Source organism: Hibiscus syriacus, unplaced genomic scaffold (assembly GCF_006381635.1).
Source record: "Hibiscus syriacus cultivar Baekdansim isolate YM2019G1 unplaced genomic scaffold, ASM638163v2 tig00110956_pilon, whole genome shotgun sequence".
Taxonomy (NCBI): Eukaryota; Viridiplantae; Streptophyta; class Magnoliopsida; order Malvales; family Malvaceae; genus Hibiscus; species Hibiscus syriacus.
Genome location: NW_024062932.1, coordinates 408,625 through 427,261, shown reverse-complemented (window position 1 = coordinate 427,261; position 18,637 = coordinate 408,625). Strand labels below are relative to the sequence as shown.

General features: G+C 35.1%; 2 protein-coding genes and 2 pseudogenes across 2 annotated transcripts; 2 read left to right on the top strand and 2 right to left on the bottom strand.

The window, feature by feature from the left end:
• Positions 1-1,624: 1,624 nt before the first annotated feature.
• On the bottom strand, positions 1,625-3,646 carry LOC120148277 (60S ribosomal protein L10a-like). Its single transcript, XM_039161438.1, has 6 exons — positions 3,611-3,646; positions 3,454-3,503; positions 2,633-2,852; positions 2,300-2,465; positions 1,944-2,149; positions 1,625-1,819 (listed from the first exon to the last, which is right to left on the bottom strand). The coding sequence occupies exons 2-6, from the start codon at positions 3,456-3,458 to the stop codon at positions 1,766-1,768; spliced, it is 651 nt and encodes a 216-aa protein (XP_039017369.1). The 5' UTR covers positions 3,459-3,503; positions 3,611-3,646; the 3' UTR covers positions 1,625-1,765.
• A 1,535-nt stretch (positions 3,647-5,181) lies between these two features.
• On the top strand, positions 5,182-6,119 carry LOC120148370 (protein ABSCISIC ACID-INSENSITIVE 5-like). Its single transcript, XM_039161516.1, has 3 exons — positions 5,182-5,652; positions 5,894-5,971; positions 6,078-6,119. Exons 1-3 carry the CDS (start codon positions 5,182-5,184, stop codon positions 6,117-6,119), a joined length of 591 nt encoding a protein of 196 aa, XP_039017447.1.
• Positions 6,120-8,273: 2,154 nt separating this feature from the next.
• On the bottom strand, positions 8,274-14,092 carry LOC120148369 (annotated as a pseudogene).
• A 141-nt stretch (positions 14,093-14,233) lies between these two features.
• On the top strand, positions 14,234-18,205 carry LOC120148368 (annotated as a pseudogene).
• Positions 18,206-18,637: the final 432 nt, after the last annotated feature.

The window sequence follows — 18,637 nt, the reverse complement described above, 5'->3', positions numbered from 1 at the left end:
TGTTGCTAATCGTCTGGTATCAAAATTCCAATCTTTTGACATTTCAATAGCCTTTTTTTCTCTTATCATACTGCAGCTAATACATAAAGTCAGTACCAAGCTGATTCAAGGCATGTACTACTCAATTCAAGATACTGCTCTGCTCCTAGCAATGGCATCAGTGCATCACACATTGGATCAGTGATTTACCAGAAATACTTACCACTCAAAGCTCTTTCATGGTGAGCATTGTACGTTGTGGATGAATACTTACCACTCAAAGCTCTTTCATGGTGAACATTGTACGTAGTGGATGAAGGCGATGCTCACGTCATCAGGGAGATGTGCCCAGCATCACAATTTACGATACCGACGTGCCCAGCATCACAATTTACAATCGTATCGGGGATATCGTATCCTGGAAATGGATTACAAGGAAAACGATAAAATAATGAGCAAGCAGAGGAAGATGAGGAAGAGGGACAAAATTTCCTTTCGAGTCCTAATGTATGTTTTCTTCCTCCTTCAACAGCGACCAAAACCGGCCAGAGATTATAAAGCCACCACGAAATTGCTTCTTCTTGATTAGGCTGATCATCTGTCTCCTAAAAAATGTAATTTTGGGCTTTGACATTGTATAGTCCATCCTCCAGTACCCTTACGTGTCTTTGTATGAACTACGGACTAAGATTTCATTCGGTGCGTGTTTGGTTCAAGTCATCTCACATTATCGGAGGAATGAAATGTCATTCCTTCGTTTGGTTGACAAACATTCTTAGCCCCCGGTAATCTTTATTCGCAACAGTTATATTTTAGGGGTATATACCGGGAATGTGATTACTCCATTCTCTTAGTATTGTTGGATTATCGATGTTTTGAACTAGAATGCTCTTAATTTTTTTTTCAAGAATATTCTTCTTCTATCGTTGAATAAAAAAATTCTACGAATGTTAAATTACAAATTTATCCTTAAACTATTTTAGATTTACAAAAAAGTCCATAATTAAAATTTTATATGAAATTCAGGGATTAAAATAAAATTTTACCATTTCATTAAACCAATTTATCTTTTCAATTTTGTAAAAAAAATTATATAAATTTTATGAACCTAAATTTTTTAAAGAAAATATATAAATTAATTATAGTAGAATTCAATTTGTTAAAAAAATAAATATATAATAAAGACAATTTGGTAAAATATATACTCAATAATCTTTTATTCTTTAACCAAACAATGTAATCTTACATTCCTGCTAAACAATCCAAACACAAAATACAACATTCCTAGTAATCTTATTCCCGCCGATAATCTTATTCCCATTGGTAATCTTACATTCCGTGAACCAAACGCACCCTCAATGTATTGGTTAAACATTTATTTGTAAAATATAGGGAAATTCTGATAAACAGAAAAGAAAATGATTTCTAACATATAAAGTCATCGACTACACACGAGTTATTTTGTGTCCCAGAATCACAGGACCTTGTATACAAGAGTGTTTATCAAAAGCCAATTGTAACCAGAATGATTCAACAACGTCCTAATTTGCAAGAACCAACGGCCATATTCCAATGGATATTTTCCCTTTAGGCCACGAGAATATTAAAATGATGATGATTTAACATTAATGGAAAAATAGTTGAGAGGCAAATCAAAACTTCAAATGTCTCAAATTCATAACATTTCTAGGGATGCCAATAACAAAACAAAACATTAAGTTTTTAAAAAAAAAAAACAGTGATTAATTTAATCCCACACTTTCACTCCGTACATAACAGAAGCAATTCAAAAGATTCGGTTCGAAGGGCCCATGGAGCTCTTCAGGTAGAGGCACCTCACCTGCAATGAGTTCAAATTCAATCAGTAACACAATCAAAATAATGTCGAAATCCCATGTATACACACTATATATAAGATCACGAAGCAAGCAACCTGAACAAACACCAAAGATAAGAAAACTCACATTCTGCCAGTTTTTCTTCAATAAAGAAACAAGGAAATTGACACTCATTTGCACATTTTGGAATATCTGCTTCTCATCCATAGCAACATTCCCAACCGCAACGCCCATGCACAGAACCTTCTTCAGCTGGAACTTAACCATTGCCTTGGTCTCATTCACCTTGGACTCTAGGGACTCCTGGTGAGTAACGAGGGTTGGGAATTTCCCTGCGTTTTTGCGAAATGTAAGATCAAAATTCATAAACCATAACTGACAAACGCACAAGTAAAACTTTGGACTTCCCGCAAAAGCCCTACGAGTGCAATACAAATATTGCTGAAAACAGGTCAATTACAACACTCCTATATGTTACTTGCCAGCTTTGTTGAGACCGGGACCCAAAAGACGAGGGATTTGCTTGATGACAGATTCAGAAGCCAAAAAGGCATGATACTTCTTGGCAAGCTTCTTCACCAGTTTCTTATTCTTGTTTAGTTTCTTCAATGCTTCTACATCCATATAATCCAAACCAATCTTCTCGGCCTGAATTAAAAATTAAACCATGAAAAACAAAAGTTCATTGCAAAAATGACCGTTCAAATATTACAAGTATATTCTAAGCATAATGCACATCTTATGCCTGATTCCACAAAAAATATCTTAAGAAACATAAACAAATAAAATTTAACCAAAGAAAGCTAAAAAATCACCTCTTCAACGTGTTGAGCATCTCCAAGCATGCAAATCTTCATCTTAGGTCGTGGAATGTGTGGCAACTTCACAGATCCACTGAAACGCTTGTCCTTTTGAGGATCATAGTTTTTCAGACCAATCTGGAGTTCAATAGTCTCAGTAAATTTGCGTTGTTTCTCCTTGGACTGAGCTACAATTGCTGAAATAGCTTCTCTAAGGGCATCACTCTGAAGCTTACTGTAAATAAGAAAACCGAAATCCTTTTAAAAAAACCATAAACAACTAGATAACAAAATATTCAAAAATTAGTATGACAAAATATTAATGCGGGCAACACAAACAGCTCACAATCTCAAAATGAATACCCCAAAACAGTATATAGATCAAGCAAATGCTTTGAACTAAACTACCAAATCCAGGAATGGCGATAGGTCCCCTAACAAATAATGTGATCCAAAATTTACAGCTTAAAATTCAGTCTAAGCTCAAATTTTACGACAAATAAAATTGTCACAAAACCAATCTTAACAAAGAGAACAAATATTGAGCGTCCAAAATGAGTAGAAACAAAGTACAACTAATAACAACGCCAATTCCAAATATTTCACAGATGAAAGTACCAAACAGATTATCCCGTAAAACAAAAAGAAGGATCCAAACTCTTCTTCGATCCAGTAAATCAAGAATAGTTAGAAAAATTATAATATCCTCATCTCTGAATCGGTAACGAATCCTTCCACAGATAAAAATAACATCAAGATTATCCTATAAAGAAAAAATGCAAAAGCTTCTAATCCGGGTCCAGCATATAAATAAACATTAGCAACATTAAAATTACCTCATCTCTGAATCCCAGTCCTTTCCACGAACAGAACTACGAAATTTTACCTGCAAAATAGCGTCACCAAGTTATCGAAATGTTAGATCCACAAGTGAATGGCAGTCAAAATAAGCAAGGGTTTAGCGGAAAAGAGAAGTGAATAGCTATCGCCTACCAGAGAAGAAAAACCCTAGCCGCTCCTGGATTTTGGGGATATGTATATTGGAGTAATAAAAATGATAATAGCCAGTGGCAGTCTAGCCCAAATTTATTTGGGCCCAGTCTTGGTTTCCAGGAGTTGAACCCGGCTTAGATTAGTAATAGATTGTTTCAGCCCAAACAAGTATTTTTATGACTGGTCTTTTACGATTAACATGCACGTTCATTGGTCACGGTCATGGCCATGACTCATGAATTAAATATTTTCTTTCACTTTAAATTTGTTATACATCTTAATTTCACCAAATCAACCATTTACTAAAATAAGATTAATTAATTTTAATATTTTATCAAAATGCCATCATTTAATATAATGAAAGTTATATCTTTTATTTATAATGATGCATAAAATTTATCTTTAATCTTGTTGATTAATGAATCGTATTTATTCAGCAATCCGGTTTAGTAAGATAAGACATTAGATCCTTTAAGAAATGTTAATAGTTTAAACCCTGACATCTATTAATGGAGCAATTGAGTTAGGATGATTGCCCTTGTCTTACAGTATCTAATACGAATTAGTTGATCAATAAATCAGATATGAATATCAGTGATTATACAAACAAAAAAAACTACGTACCACCTATTTCATTCCCTACTTAAGTACAAGATAGTAAAATAAAATGGGACATTGCCTACCACCTGTAATTTACTAAGAATGATTACCTATGAAGCACGAGGATGACACAACTTCCCACATTTCAGTACCCGATACGTCCCTGACATGGGAACAGCACGGGTATGTATTGGGATGAGTCACGTGGTGGGGTATGGCTGAATAAATTTGAGGACGTTTCGATGCTTATCTGGGGATGTTTCGGAGATGGCATGTGACTATCATATGCTTTACAATAATTATAATTTGGTCACATAAATAATTTAGACATTTAGGCCAAATTCCTTAGGGTTTCAAATTTTCTATGAAATATCGACTTTATGAATTTTATTTTCTAACATTTACTTATGGATTTTATTTTCTAATTTTATGTGAAATATTAATTTTATTTATGATTTTTATATTTATTTATAATTTAATTTTTATTATATGCCGTACTTTGCCGTCCCCGTACCCCTATAATTTTAAGAATAACTGTTTTCCGTCCTCGTCCCCGTATTAGTGCAACATAGACGATTACCATCATTTAATGTGATAAAAACCAGATTCTCTTTTACATTTGGCAACCTAACCTTGGTGCTCTGCGATTTTCTTATATCTTTGTTGATTCCTTAATAAATAGGGCCTGCAACTTTAGTTGTAGACAGTGTTGCTCTTAACGTCCTTTTATTTTCCTCCTGCGCATAATATCATCTATATACATCTTTGTACATGTGTGTATATATATATATACACACACACTTGTATCAGTGCCGTTTTCAGCTCTTTAGCTTCTGCAAGAATATGTTCATGTAAGTTTAACCTTCCTTCTCTATGTTGTAGGTATTTGCAAATGAAATCTGCCTGAAGTTATCTGATTAAAAAGGGCAAAAAAAGGCTTTCTTGATAATTTTGGTGATTAAGGGAGAATAATGGGTGATAATTCATTAGATTGGGCTAATATACTTGCTGGATCACCAGATTCTGATGAAATAACGTCTCTGTTAATTAATGATTTCAAATCTAAAAATCCAGAAGATGAACAGCTGCAGGACAGCAGCAAATTCCTACTACAACGTGCAACAATGGAACTATACCAGCAGAACAATCATGGTGTTATGAGAGATGTTGAAACTGGATCTTCTTCTTTCTTAAATGATCAGAATAATATGATGAGCATTGGAGTGTGTTTGGTGAATCCACTAGGGTTCCCTTATAGACCTCAAATGCAGGTTTTGCCTGCACATGCACCATCAGGAAGTGGTCTTCAATGGTCCGGTTTACTTTTTAACATTAAAGGGAGAAACAGAATGCAAGAAGCCATTGGAGAGGCTCAGCAAAGGAAGAAAATGAATAAGATCAGAAACAGAATTTCAGCAGCAAAATCTCGAGCAAAGACTCAGGTATACATACATATATAGATAGTACTAGAACCGATCCCGGAACTAAATTGATTGCTGTTTCGGAATTCGAAATCCAACATACACAATTCCTTTATTATCTTGTTTCTTAACGCTAAATCTCGAGCCAAGACTGCATGCACGCAAATTGAAAACTATTGCATCAGTTCATTCTATTTTTTTTTAGAATTTGTAGTTATTTTTCGATATAGTGAGGCTATGATCTTCATTCCTTATTTTATAGGAGCGTACAAGGTTTCTGGAAGAAAAAGTGGAGCATTTGAGAAATGAGAATGCACATTTGAAGAAATTACTTTCCCCGGTGAGAGACCTAATATTTCTTCTTGCATTGATAGGGAGAAAATATGCATCTTTCTTTTTAGTAGGATGTTTGAGAATTGAATTGATTTCTTCTACTGGATGTACAGGAAAGAAAAGGGATTGAAGAAAAAAGGCAAAGCAGTGTTTAGAAATTACAAGACTGCATATATAGAGGTTTAATGCTCATCAAGATCAATGGTGGTGAGACCGAAGAACAAAGGGGCTTATACATCCAATATAGAAAATCCAAGTGTATATACTGAAAGAAACTTTGTCTGCCTTCAGTAGACCAGTTTAAAGACAAAGAAAATAGATCAAACTGCTGCAAGTTTTTTTTTTTTAATAATCTGATGTTTGGTATTTATATATCTATAGTATTGCCTGAATAAAACATGGCTCCAATTATATATCCTGGAAGCTACTGTAATCATGATTCACTTGGATCTTGATTTTTGAGAAAACTTTGTTAGGAGCTAGAGATGTCAGAGATTTTCTTCTTTATCAGTATCTTAATCGAAACGCATATACATACATACATATATACTGCGTACATGTAAAAATAAGCAGGATTTACAAGCTAGAGAGACAAATATGGCTCACTCAATAGTCAGATCTCAGCATTAATGGATTGATAGAGTGCAAATGTTGAAAACTGCATAAACATTTTATCAGATCTGCTTTATATTTGTACCTAATAACAGTGGCTAGTTCTTGAGATTTACAGATTTAATGAACCGAAACAGATAAAAGTTGTTGCCACAGTAATATTAAAAAATCAACATGAAATATAATTGTTCAACACATACTCCCGATCCTCATCAATCGTTGCGAACTACGTCTTCTTCCCTCAGCATAAGCGCTTTACGAGCAGAAGCAAGTCCAGTGGGAGCTAACAATGAATCAAACGAAGAAAAATCCATCCAGTCTTTGAGCAAATCTTCTTTACCCCATTTATCAGGTATGGAAACTCTACCTGCAACCTCTTCTCTGTGTCTTTTAAGCCTTTCACGTCCCGGATCCTTCTCTTTCCATCACTGCAATGCCCTATAGGAGCCAAAGCTGAACTGCAACTATAGGACATGGCATTTTCATGTCCTAAACCATGCATATTGTTGGAGTTGATGGACAAAGTTGAAACACGACGGACGACAACCGGTTTTGACGACGGCTTATGATTCTGGGAGCTGAAACTAATACTAGACATGTTGTTGATGTAGTTGTGGTTGCACTTTCACCTTGATGAAGATGATGGTGATAGTGTGCAAATATGGGAGATTTTCGAAAGGGTTATATATAATATAAGGGGATGGCTTAGGGTGCATAAAAATATGGGTGTGGGAGAATTGAAGTGCACGTCACCAAAGGATGGGTTTCTATGGTTTTCGATATACAAACGTCTCATTAAAGCTTAGAGTCTTACAATTGTGTGGCTTTGAGAGGGTTTGAGGGAAGATTTATTCTTGTGATTTAAGGCTTAGAGAAGGGTGAAAGGTGGTGGACAATGAATACTAATAATAATGCATAGGGCCCTCCAATGGGGTTGGTGTATTGGATTTTTACATTACTTTTTTGAGGTGGAAAATCGTCTTCACAAAATATATGCTTGAGTTTTGTCCTTGAGACATACTCAAAACTCACTTCATATATTTTCTTCTACATTTGACCTCTAAAATTTCTTTATTAATTTTCATATATATTTGGCATACGAAGATACTATTTCTTTATTTTTTGATGCTTTGTTATTCATCTTCATGTTAATTTTTAGGGTAAATTACAAGTTCGATCATTTCTTATTTTAATTTTGTTCAACGATCATCAAAATTTAAATATATATATATATATATATATATGTGTGTGTGTTTCGATTACTTACGTTATTGATTTGTTACGACTCAACTTATATTATCCAATTAACGTATAATAATAATAATAATTAATTTTTAATTTAACTCATGAACTTTAGACAAAATATCAATTTAAAACCTTACATAAAATATTAAGTTAGTCAAAATATCAACACCAACCATTAATAAAATTAATTAAGAAAAATAAAAAAGCATGATTAAATCATTATTTTATCAAATTATAAATTAATCATTTTTAATTAAAAATTAATAATTTTTAATGTGACATGTTAATTGAGATGAGTGTGACTCAATAGTCAAATTATAAAAATTATAATAAACCGATAACTTAAATGATTATCGAAATATATTTTTTTAATTTTAATTATAGAAAATGAACAAAATCAAAACAAAAAGTGCAAACTTTTTACAGAATAAATTTCCAAGTTTGATCTAGTTTACAAGAAGAATGGAACATGCTTGCTTTCCATTAAAGGGGCATACCTGTGGATAGTGTACACAAATGTTTTCCTAACAACTGCAAACTTCTTACCTTGAAGAAAAGAAGGAAATTTGCATCAAAAGATAACTCTGATTTTCTCTCATGCCAAACATGATTTTTTTCCATACCACATTCTTTCCGTGTCTTCCCTTCTTTCTTGATTTTTAATAAAATGGTTGGCGAGATAAGGGGTTTGCAGTGACGGCAGAAAGCCATTACCATGAACATGAAGAGGCAGAGTCATTCACTCTTAACAGCTCGGTGAATGTATCGAACGAACATCAGGGAAGAATGGAAGCCTACCGTGCCAAGCATCAAGAAAAATGCATAGCACATGCAGGCATTGTAGCCGATAACGAATGAAAAATTGCAATAAGCCAGTCATGCTTGACCTCGCGTAGAAGTAGATAAAATAAGCAAACATAAAAACAGAGGTTGAGCCCCCACACAACGCAGATCTGCATCAAGCAAAAACATCCCAAGTGTTCAAAATGTTATGACAATGCAGGGGGAATTAGGATAAACAAAGCATTACTTAGAACAATAAACGGAATTATTTGTTATTCATAAAAAACCCTCATCTTTTGGACCCAAGGTTTTCGTGATTTGGAGGATCCTTAGAATATCATATTATCAGATCCATGTTAGAGTATGTCTCAGACACAGGTATTTCAGGAAAGCATGAAGTGTCATAGGTCCTAAATATGTGACGGTAGGCAGCAATAAAAAATTGCATATCAACATCTTGATCTGTGAGATTTCATATTACCATGAAGGTTCTTACATATACAAAGTAAAGAAGCCTAAATAGCAACCTTCATTTACATGTCCATGGTTCATTGTGCATATTCATGAACATTAACATCCGTGTATATAAAATTGCAAGGGAACATACCTCCACCACCATTGATGATCTTCCACGGATAGCTGAATATACGTTAAACCAGCACTTAATATCGCAGTGAGCAAGATGAGGATAATGAACATGATAAACAAAATGCAGGGAAGAGTGAATATCTGGTATCCCCACAAGCTCGCATATAAATGTTGTAACTCGAGGACAATAGCACTAAAAGGTAAGAAACCCCCAAGAAACATCTGACAAGGAGTTTTCCAGTACCAAGCCAATGGAGGAATCTCCCTGGGGTATCTTTTTGTAGCACAAGGTGACTGAAATTCAGACCTAAAGAGGTATCCAACCACCCCACCCAACACAAGCAATGGAATGGTGAGAAAAATGTATATGAGAATAATAACCATGATGGTGCTGAAAGGGAGTGCAGCTGTTTCCCCATAAGATACAGAAACCACATTAAGGATGGAACCTATCACAAACAGGGGACCAGCAAACATGATTCCAGCCAGGAGGACACTCCTTTCCTGAAAATTGACTCTCATTTATTTAACAAACAAGCAAAAATGTTCCTTCAGTGTGTGCGACATTAAATTAAATTAGAAACATTACCCAACCAGTTTCAGCAAATTGACGGTGGAAGGACGCTGTAGTGTAACCAGCAACTACAGATGTCAGAGAATATAAAATGACAAGCGCAGTGCAGAGTGTTCCACGATTGTATGGAATGAGGATACCAAGGCATACCAACACAAATAAGCAGAAGACTCTGGAAGGAAACACAACAATGTTAAGAAGAAATATTAAATTTTCATATTTAGAGTAAGTAACCATAGCATAAAACCACGAAAATCAAGAAAAATAGAGCTTTTGAATCTAATTTGATTTGAAAACTACATCCTACAATGGCAATTATTTTGAAGTATCATAAATATGTAATACTGACTCCATGGTGAACGCGTCCAATATGAAAGCATAAATAAGTTGTTGAAACAGAAGGCAACTGGAAAAATGCAAAAGAGTAAAAATAAGAATATGAAGTTGAACAAGGTTCAGTTTAATTATGCCATTAACGAGCAAAAGGCAGTTGATTCTCATGCATGTATCAATTATCATACCATTAGTGTGCCATTAGCCAACTGCCAACCCCACGAAGTGGAGAAGACTTTGTTTATTATTCTTGTTGTACTTATCAGATGTCGGCTAGTAATTAGTAAATCCGAACAAGATATCAAACATTTAGGAGAAAAATAGTGAGTAGCTTACAAGGTTAATAGTTGAGTACCCATGCCTATGACAGCACAAAACAAGGACTTATTTCGAGGATACCTAAACACATCACCATGAATATATTTCCAACCAACCTCCTTGTCTTCTTCTCCTTCATCTCCACTTGAAAACCTGCTATTCATGCATTGAACCTTAGCCTCAAAGCATAAAAAAGAAATACTATAGGTTTGAAACAAGTTGACAGGGTCAACAATAACACAAGGCAAATTATGTTCTCAAGTAATCCTATCAATAGCATAATAGTGATAAATGAGTTGATGAACGAAAACCAATGAATTTTCTGGTGGGCTGGGAGGGATGAAGCCTTTGAATATCTATCCATTCTGGTATCAAAGGTAGCTGACGTTGTATTCCAGGTGACTGAATAAGTGAACTCAACATCAATCACAGCATCTTTTGTAATATCAACAACCTGATTTGGATCACCAATTGCATGTACTTCAATAATTTGGTTTCCATTATAAAGCACTTCAAACTGTACATGTTGGAACAGAAAATACTTGGGTGACTTGTCCTCAAGTGTCCAACTGTTATCTTCAATTTTTCCAACAAACCCCCAAAATGGTAGATCATCATAGTATATCTGAAAGTAAAAATCATTAATGACAGCATATTTAAATTTTGCAATATCATCTTCTTCAAGCTTTTTGTGACACAATGTCTTTGCAACTTTGTTCTCCCGGAAGTTCAACTTATATAGAGCAGCAGTCAAACGATCACCACTCGGAACTTCCCCAAGGGACTCCTTTTGTATTACAGGATCTGCAAGCCACAAAGTGCAAACTTACTAGTACAACTTCAAACTCTACAAGGCCAAAAATTGGGAGAAATGAAACCTCGGTCCTACCGTTTAACTTTTGGCAAAGAAAAAAACAAAAGGAAAACAGAAAAGACACAGGCGGAGGCATAGAAAAAGAACATTAAAGTGATAATATTGTAAGCTCCAAAATGTAACTATAAGATCCCAGAGCCTTTAAAAGCTTCATCCCTGGTAAATGTAGGATAATTTTATTTTCAGCAATTTTCAATATTAAAACTGTAAATTTAACTGAATGTTAACAAATACTAATTTCACATTACTCAAAGTTTACACGTAGAAACATGGTTAGTAAAATTTTCACCATGCATAATCAAACTTAAGAAAAGTATTCTGATGATTGTTGCTAACCTGGACGGCAAAATGGCAATTCATAGTATTGGTAAGTCTCACTGCAATACAATAACAGTTTTGGGGTAAAACATAAGAGCAGAAGGATATAGTAACCAGAAAGGAAATGGAAATTGGCAGTTCAAGTAAAAAGGTAACCTCGAACCATAGTCGTTCATCTCTCTCCCAAAGCAGTCTGCTCTAAGGAGTCACTCTGGTATAACTTCTAGTTCTACCCCAGGAGAAGTTATAATATCACCAATCTAAGGACAATGCGGCTAAGTGCATAAAAGTTCAACATTCTCGAATTATTAGTAAACTTTCAATTATAGGTCTTGTTTCCTTCAAAATGATCATGTATTTAGTTACTTTAACCATTAAATCCCTAAAATCCCTTAAAAGGGATTTGAATTGATATCTCAATAACCAAAACACCAAAAAGACTCGAGCTTTTCAGTATTGACAAGCAACTAACATAAATAACAGGGTCGTTGCCTCATTATAGTTCAGATCCCATCCTTCAAAATCCTTGTACAAGGTAACTACTACACTTTCATAACCCAAAATTCTTTTACAGGCAGTTGACTTAACAAAATGAAAATCAAACGCTGACTCATCAAAATACGTTGATTCCCATTTCCCACATCAGTTTAAACAATGCCCATTTCTTAGAAAGACGTAACAAACTAAATTCACAAGAAAAAAAAACATTTAAACTTAAAGTAAAGATTGTATTTTCATTGTTCTGGGTACCTGGGATTGTTGAGGGGACAACTTTGTAGACAAATAAGGGGACGTGATCTCCTACATTGTAGCGGTGATTGTCTGGTGATGATGCAATGGTCGTAGATTTGTTAACAGCAGTAATATAATTATTAGACTGCGTTTAAAAGCTTCCGTTTTACTCATTTCTTCCCAAAGCTGGAGACTTCCGAGTCGGAACCGGGAATGGAACGGAAGCTGTTGAACTGAAAGACTTCCGATTCATTCTTTATTGCCAATTTAAACGCATCGTTTTACTCATAGTGCGTCGACATTGAAACGCTGCGTTTAGTACTATTACATGCTAAATATAAATTACTTGTTTTTTTTAGAATTGATATATAAATTGATAAGTGAAGTTGATATTTTTTTTATTAAATTTTATTATAAAATATTTAGTATTATTATATTTTCAATACCTCATATCAATTAGGGGTTTTTAAAAATATCTGATTTGGTTGACCTAACTTATTCACCAGCTGATAATTATCTAAAAAATATTATTGATCGAGTTATGTATCCGATCTATGATATTTCCCGGGTAGATGAATCGATCTGGTTCAAAACAATTTTATAGTTGCGTACCCTATCCGATCCGATAGTATTAATATATATATATTAGTTTTAAATTATACTTTTATTTTAGGTTCTTAATATTTTATCTAAAAATTAAATTTAAATCTTTTAAATTTTTCTAAGTTTGAATTATGTACATTTTAGTTTTTAATTTTTTAATTTTTTTTTATTAATTTGTCAATATGAGATTCGAATGAAAAAATTACGATCAATGTTAATATCTTTAACATTTTAAAAAATAAATTTTAATATATATATATATATATATATCCTTAAAACTAACTTTAAATCACTAATTTTGTATATGAATTATGTATTATGAACTTTTAAATTTAAAAAAAAAATTAAATGAAAAAATTAAAAAGATATATGAACTAAATATCGTAATCAAAAAATACAGATAATCAAATTTTATGAATATCCAAATTTAACAAACTAGACATAGACGGACAATTATACTTCCCAAAAGAATCTTCCATTCCATGCAAAGAACATTCACATCACGATCAACCTCAATTTCAAGTACACATGCCTTTATGTTTTCTATTTTTTTATTTTTAATAATCATCGATATTCGATCTATTAATCGACTACTCCAATTTAATACTGTAAAGGTAAAGATGATTCTCCCAACTTAGTTTACACCATTCTCAATCGCTATGATTCGAACCTTGACCTTACTTAAGGGATTTAGTGCCTTGTCCCACTAGATCAACAGGTTATATTTTTAATTTTATTTAAAAGATCGTTAAATAATTAAATTAACGTTTTAGTTATAATTTAGGATTAGATTGTTTTTTGTTAAAATAGCCTCAGAGGCAGCATATTGGGTCTCCCACCTCGCAAATTCCAGGTGTCAGTCCAGGAAGACAAGGAGCTGCCATGTAGTAAAATTTGAAAAACATTGAATCTGAATAGGATTAGACATTGAATCTGAATAGGATTAGATATATAATTGCATGTAATAGAGAGGGTGAAACAAAAGCCAAGAGGTACTTGTTGAATCATATACAGTTTAGATTACCACCCGTCAAAGGCTTAGGCTGCGAGAGATACATTTCGACACGTAGCGCTGAGTTCCTTTGCATGGGAACACATGTTTTGTTCTTGGGAAGACGGAACACCTTAGAGACTTGAAAGAATTCCATCTATGTCGATGTATCGTTATATAGTACGAGATTGTTGGTGTTAGAAAATAGTGCCCCGTTAAGGCTTTTTATGTTTTCCACTGAAAATCCATACTAAAACTCTAGCAGAATTTGTGTTGAAGATAACAGAAGAGGAAAATCATGAAGGTTTTGTAGCAGATTTGTTGATATTTCGGTTTCATAATGATAGTTCTAATGGCATACATAAGGTTTTAACCTTGTTTCTTTTAATTTGTGAAGCTTCATGAAACAAGGGCTCATGCTCATGGACATGGAACCGGTGATGAAGAGAAGATCATCATGACAAGAAAGCAAAAGGCGGAGCAGTTGAAAAGTAATGAAGGGAAGGAATCTCCAAAGAAACCCAAGGTTGAGGATGGTAATGATCAGTACGAGGAAAAAGCTACATCTGATGTAGTTAACGAATTTGAAGAGTTTTGTAAAGCTATCAGAGAGAACTTATCTATTGCACAAATGAGGGAAATTCTTGAAGCCAATGGCCAGGATTCATCTGGGTCTGATGCTTCAGTTGCCATCAAATGGTTAGTCTATTTTTCATGCTAATAATTTATGCATCAATGAAATCACCCAGAGCTTTAAAATCTTCTTTTTCTGTTGGCAGCCTTGATATGTTGTTCTATGGACCACTGGAGAAATGCCAAATCTGCAATGGTGATTTGGAGTTTGATGGCAACCTTTATTCTTGCAAGGGAACTTATAGCGAGTGGTCTTCTTGTGTGTACAAAACAAGAAGTCCAGCAAGGAAGCAAGAACCACCCAAATTGCCTGATTCTGCCACGAATTCTCCTGTTGCTAATGTAAAATTTTCTCTTAACAATCTCATTGATTTTATTTCAGTGAAATTCACTAAGCTCTGCCATTTCTTCTTCCTATAGTTGCTGGAGAAGTACGAGGTTCCATGTGTCCGGCCTCACCGGTATGTAGGAGTCACCGACAAACCTTTCTTAGGAATGATGATTTCCCTGGCGGGCCGTCTTAATCGCACACATGTATATGAAAATGTTTCAGTTTAGATATTGCTGTACCTTTGAATCTTTGTTCTTTGACTGAAAAGAGCTGAAACCCTTCACGTTGCAACTCTTCTATTGCAGCAATTCTGGAAATCCAAGATCGAAAAACATGGGGGGGAAGTCTCCAACTCGGTCATTGGTAATTTGTTTTCACCATTGCGAAGTGTCCCACTTTTATGATGCTTTTATGTTCTCTTGTTTATTGCTTTGATAAAACTCCGGGGGAAGGTATAACTTGCTTGGTTGCTCCTCCATCAGAACGAGAGCGCGGCGGCTCATCGAACTGATTGAAGCAATGTGAGTGTGTGTGTGGGAAACATTGTGCCATTGAAGTTTTTAGGGTTTGAAAGTCTTGTTTGAATAACGAGGGATGGAAAATTTCAGGGAAAGAGGGGTACGAGTTGTGAGTGAAACTTGGTTACTCGACAGCATTGAGAAACAAGAAGCACAGCCTTTAGAAGCTTATGACATAGTTACAGATCTTTCTGTTGATGGAAAAGGAATTCCATGGGATAAACAAGCTCCTGATGAATCAGCACTTGAATCATTTTCAGCAGAAGTATGCCATTTCACCTCATAGAAATTGGACTTCTTTTTTTTCTTTTACAAACGAACTAGATGGTTGGTCTCAATTCTGTGATTTAATTGCTTGCAGCTCAAGCTATATGGGAAAAGAGGAGTCTACAAGGATACCAGATTGCAAGAGCAAGGTGGTCAAATTTTTGAGAAAGATGGTATATTATACAACTGTGCCTTTTCACTCTGCGACCAAGGACGATCCATTAATGAGTAATGCAGCGAGTTCTTTTATCGATTATATTGATGCTACTGTATCTCTATTGCAGTTACTGATTTCCAATCTTCATTTGTATAGGTATTGTATTATGCAACTTATCAAGGTACCAGACTGTAACCTCCACTTGTACTACAAGAAAGGGAGAGTAGGTGATGATCCAAATGCTCAGGAGAAGCTCGATGAATGGAAGGACATTGACGGTGCTGTGAAGGAGTTTGTTAGGCTGTTTGAGGAAGTAACAGGCAATGAGTTTGAGCCATGGGAAAGGGAGAAGAAGTTTCAGAAGAAGCAATTGAAATTTTATCCTATAGACATGGTAAAAATCACTTCCTTCTCTGATTCTAACTATATTTATTGAATTTGTTATTTTTACATGATATTTATTCCAATTGGTTTCCTTGTATCCATAAGGATGATGGAGTGGACGTGAGATGTGGAGGACTCGGCCTTCGGCAGCTAGGTGTTGCAGCAGCACATTGTAAACTTGAACCAATGGTTGCAAATTTCATTAAGGTTCTTTGCAGTCAGGAGATTTACAAGTACGCTTCTTTCGAACATGGCCATTAATCCGTTCTCTTTACTGATATCGGATTTAACCAGTTGTTTTCTTCACTGGACAGGTATGCACTGATGGAGATGGATTTAGATGCCCCTGATTTACCAATGGGGATGCTCTCTGATGTTCATTTGAAAAAAATGTAAGAACCATTCTCTCACCCTTCTAGTTAACTTTTTCCTCTTTTATTTATTCCCGTATCTATAATATCACGAACTTAACCAGGTGAGGAGGTTCTGCTAGACTTTGTAGAAAAAGTGAAATCAATGGAGGAATCTGGACAAAAAGTTGAGGCGGTTTGGTCAGACTTTAGCCAAACATGGTTCACCCTGATGCATTCCACCAGACCCTTCATCTTCAGGGATTATCAAGAATTTGCTGATCATGTAAAACCTGGATGCCCAACATAAATTTACACCCTTTTAGACTCCTACTTTTCTTGCTAATAAACCATGGCTTGAATTTTCTAGTGTGCAGCATCATTTGAGTGTGTTCGAGACATTGTTGTGGCCTCCCATGTTATTGGACACATGGGAGATGATACCCTTGATGACCCATTGTCTGATAGATACAAGAGAATAGGATGCTCAATTTCTCCTGTGGATAAAGATTCAGATGACCACAAGATGATACTCAATTATGTGGAAAAAACTTTTGAACCTGTCAAAGTTGCAGACATTGTAAGCTGCACCCCCAAGATTTGCATATTTTAGCACAGTTTTTATGCTTCATTGACTGGCTAACAAAGCATTATATACTCGGTGAATTTTTGGGCAGGAATATGGGATTTCAGTTGAGAACATCTTTAGTGTGGAAACGAAGGAAGGCCCCTCTTTTGAAGAAGTAAAAAAGCTACCAAACAAAAGACTCCTGTGGTGCAGTAAGGCCGGCCTTGAACCATCTCATCCGTCCTTACTGCAAGTGTGATTTGAGTGGACATTCTTGTATTTGATATATTCTTCCAGGTACTCGGAGCTCAAACCTGTTAAGGCATTTGCATAAAGGTTTCCTGCCAGCTAGCTGCTCTCTACCAGTTCCAGGATACAGGGTAAAAATGAAATCCAGCTAGCTATTATTTTTCATCACATTAAGGTCTAAATTATATTCATATGATTGAAGATTCAAGTATTTTCTTTACAGTTCGGAAAGGGCATTGTTTGCTCTGATGCTGCTGCGGAAGCTGCCAGGTATGGCTTCACTGCTGTAGACCGGGCCGAGTGCTTCATGGTTCTCGCTGTGTTTTCGCAAGGAGAGGAAATTATCGAGCTTAAGGATCCACCTGAGGTATAACTCCCAAGCTATGTTTTCAGATTGTACAACATTCTATTACCACCTTAATCTTAGTCCTCTCATGAAATATTGTTCCATTGCCAAACTGAACAACACAGGATACAAAGCAATTTGAAGAGAAAAAAGCTTGTGTGAAACGATTGGGGAGAAAGAAACCAGACGAATCAGAGTTCATAGACTGGAAAGATGATATCAAAGTCCCCTGTGGTCGTTTGATTCCTTCAGAACACAAGGATAGCCCTCTGGAATATAACGAGTACACAGTCTATGATCCCAAACAGGTAAGTCTCAAGAGTTTCTTTTATCAGTAAACCATTCAGAACTTTGCTAAAGTAATGTGTGATGTTGTTTTACAACAGGTGTGCATGAAGTTCTTGGTGGGAGTGAAGTTTGAAGAAAAAGGTGCAGTGATTGACACCGAGGATTAAAGGAGGGGAAGGGGAAACTGGGAGGGGGTGTGGAGTTCTTTTTGTATAGTTTATATATGGAATGTTGATGGCTTTTGTTGTGTACATAATCACCTCAAACATCTCTGATTATGAGAGGCAGATAAAGAATCTTAGTAAAATGCTCCTATTATCTAAATCACCTCTCGTTTTGACAGTATTTTTTGATCGGATCAAGTTGGGCGGGGTTGGTTCAACTATGTTTTCTATATATTCAGCCTAAACAAAGATAAAGTTTTTTCCTGTAAACTAGAATAATACAAATATTGCTTACATTCGAAGTTTAAACCGTTTCTGCACATTCTATGACATTTACTTTAATCCTTAAATATAAACCTTGGATTCGACGAAATGTAACAAATGTGTCCCTTAAGAACCTGGAATGGATTAGTTCTATACCAGCACAGATAAAATAAGGAAAAGGCT

Coding starts and splice junctions, on each gene's coding strand:
- LOC120148277 (XM_039161438.1), bottom strand. Junction 2,466..2,632: donor ATGCTCAACACGTTGAAGAG/GTGATTTTTTAG, acceptor TTTTTAATTCAG/GCCGAGAAGATTGGTTTGGA. Junction 2,150..2,299: donor TCCCGGTCTCAACAAAGCTG/GCAAGTAACATA, acceptor GCAAAAACGCAG/GGAAATTCCCAACCCTCGTT.
- LOC120148370 (XM_039161516.1), top strand. CDS start 5,182: ATGGGTGATAATTCATTAGATTGGGCTAATATACTTGCTGGATCACCA. Junction 5,653..5,893: donor AATCTCGAGCAAAGACTCAG/GTATACATACAT, acceptor CTTATTTTATAG/GAGCGTACAAGGTTTCTGGA. Junction 5,972..6,077: donor TGAAGAAATTACTTTCCCCG/GTGAGAGACCTA, acceptor CTGGATGTACAG/GAAAGAAAAGGGATTGAAGA.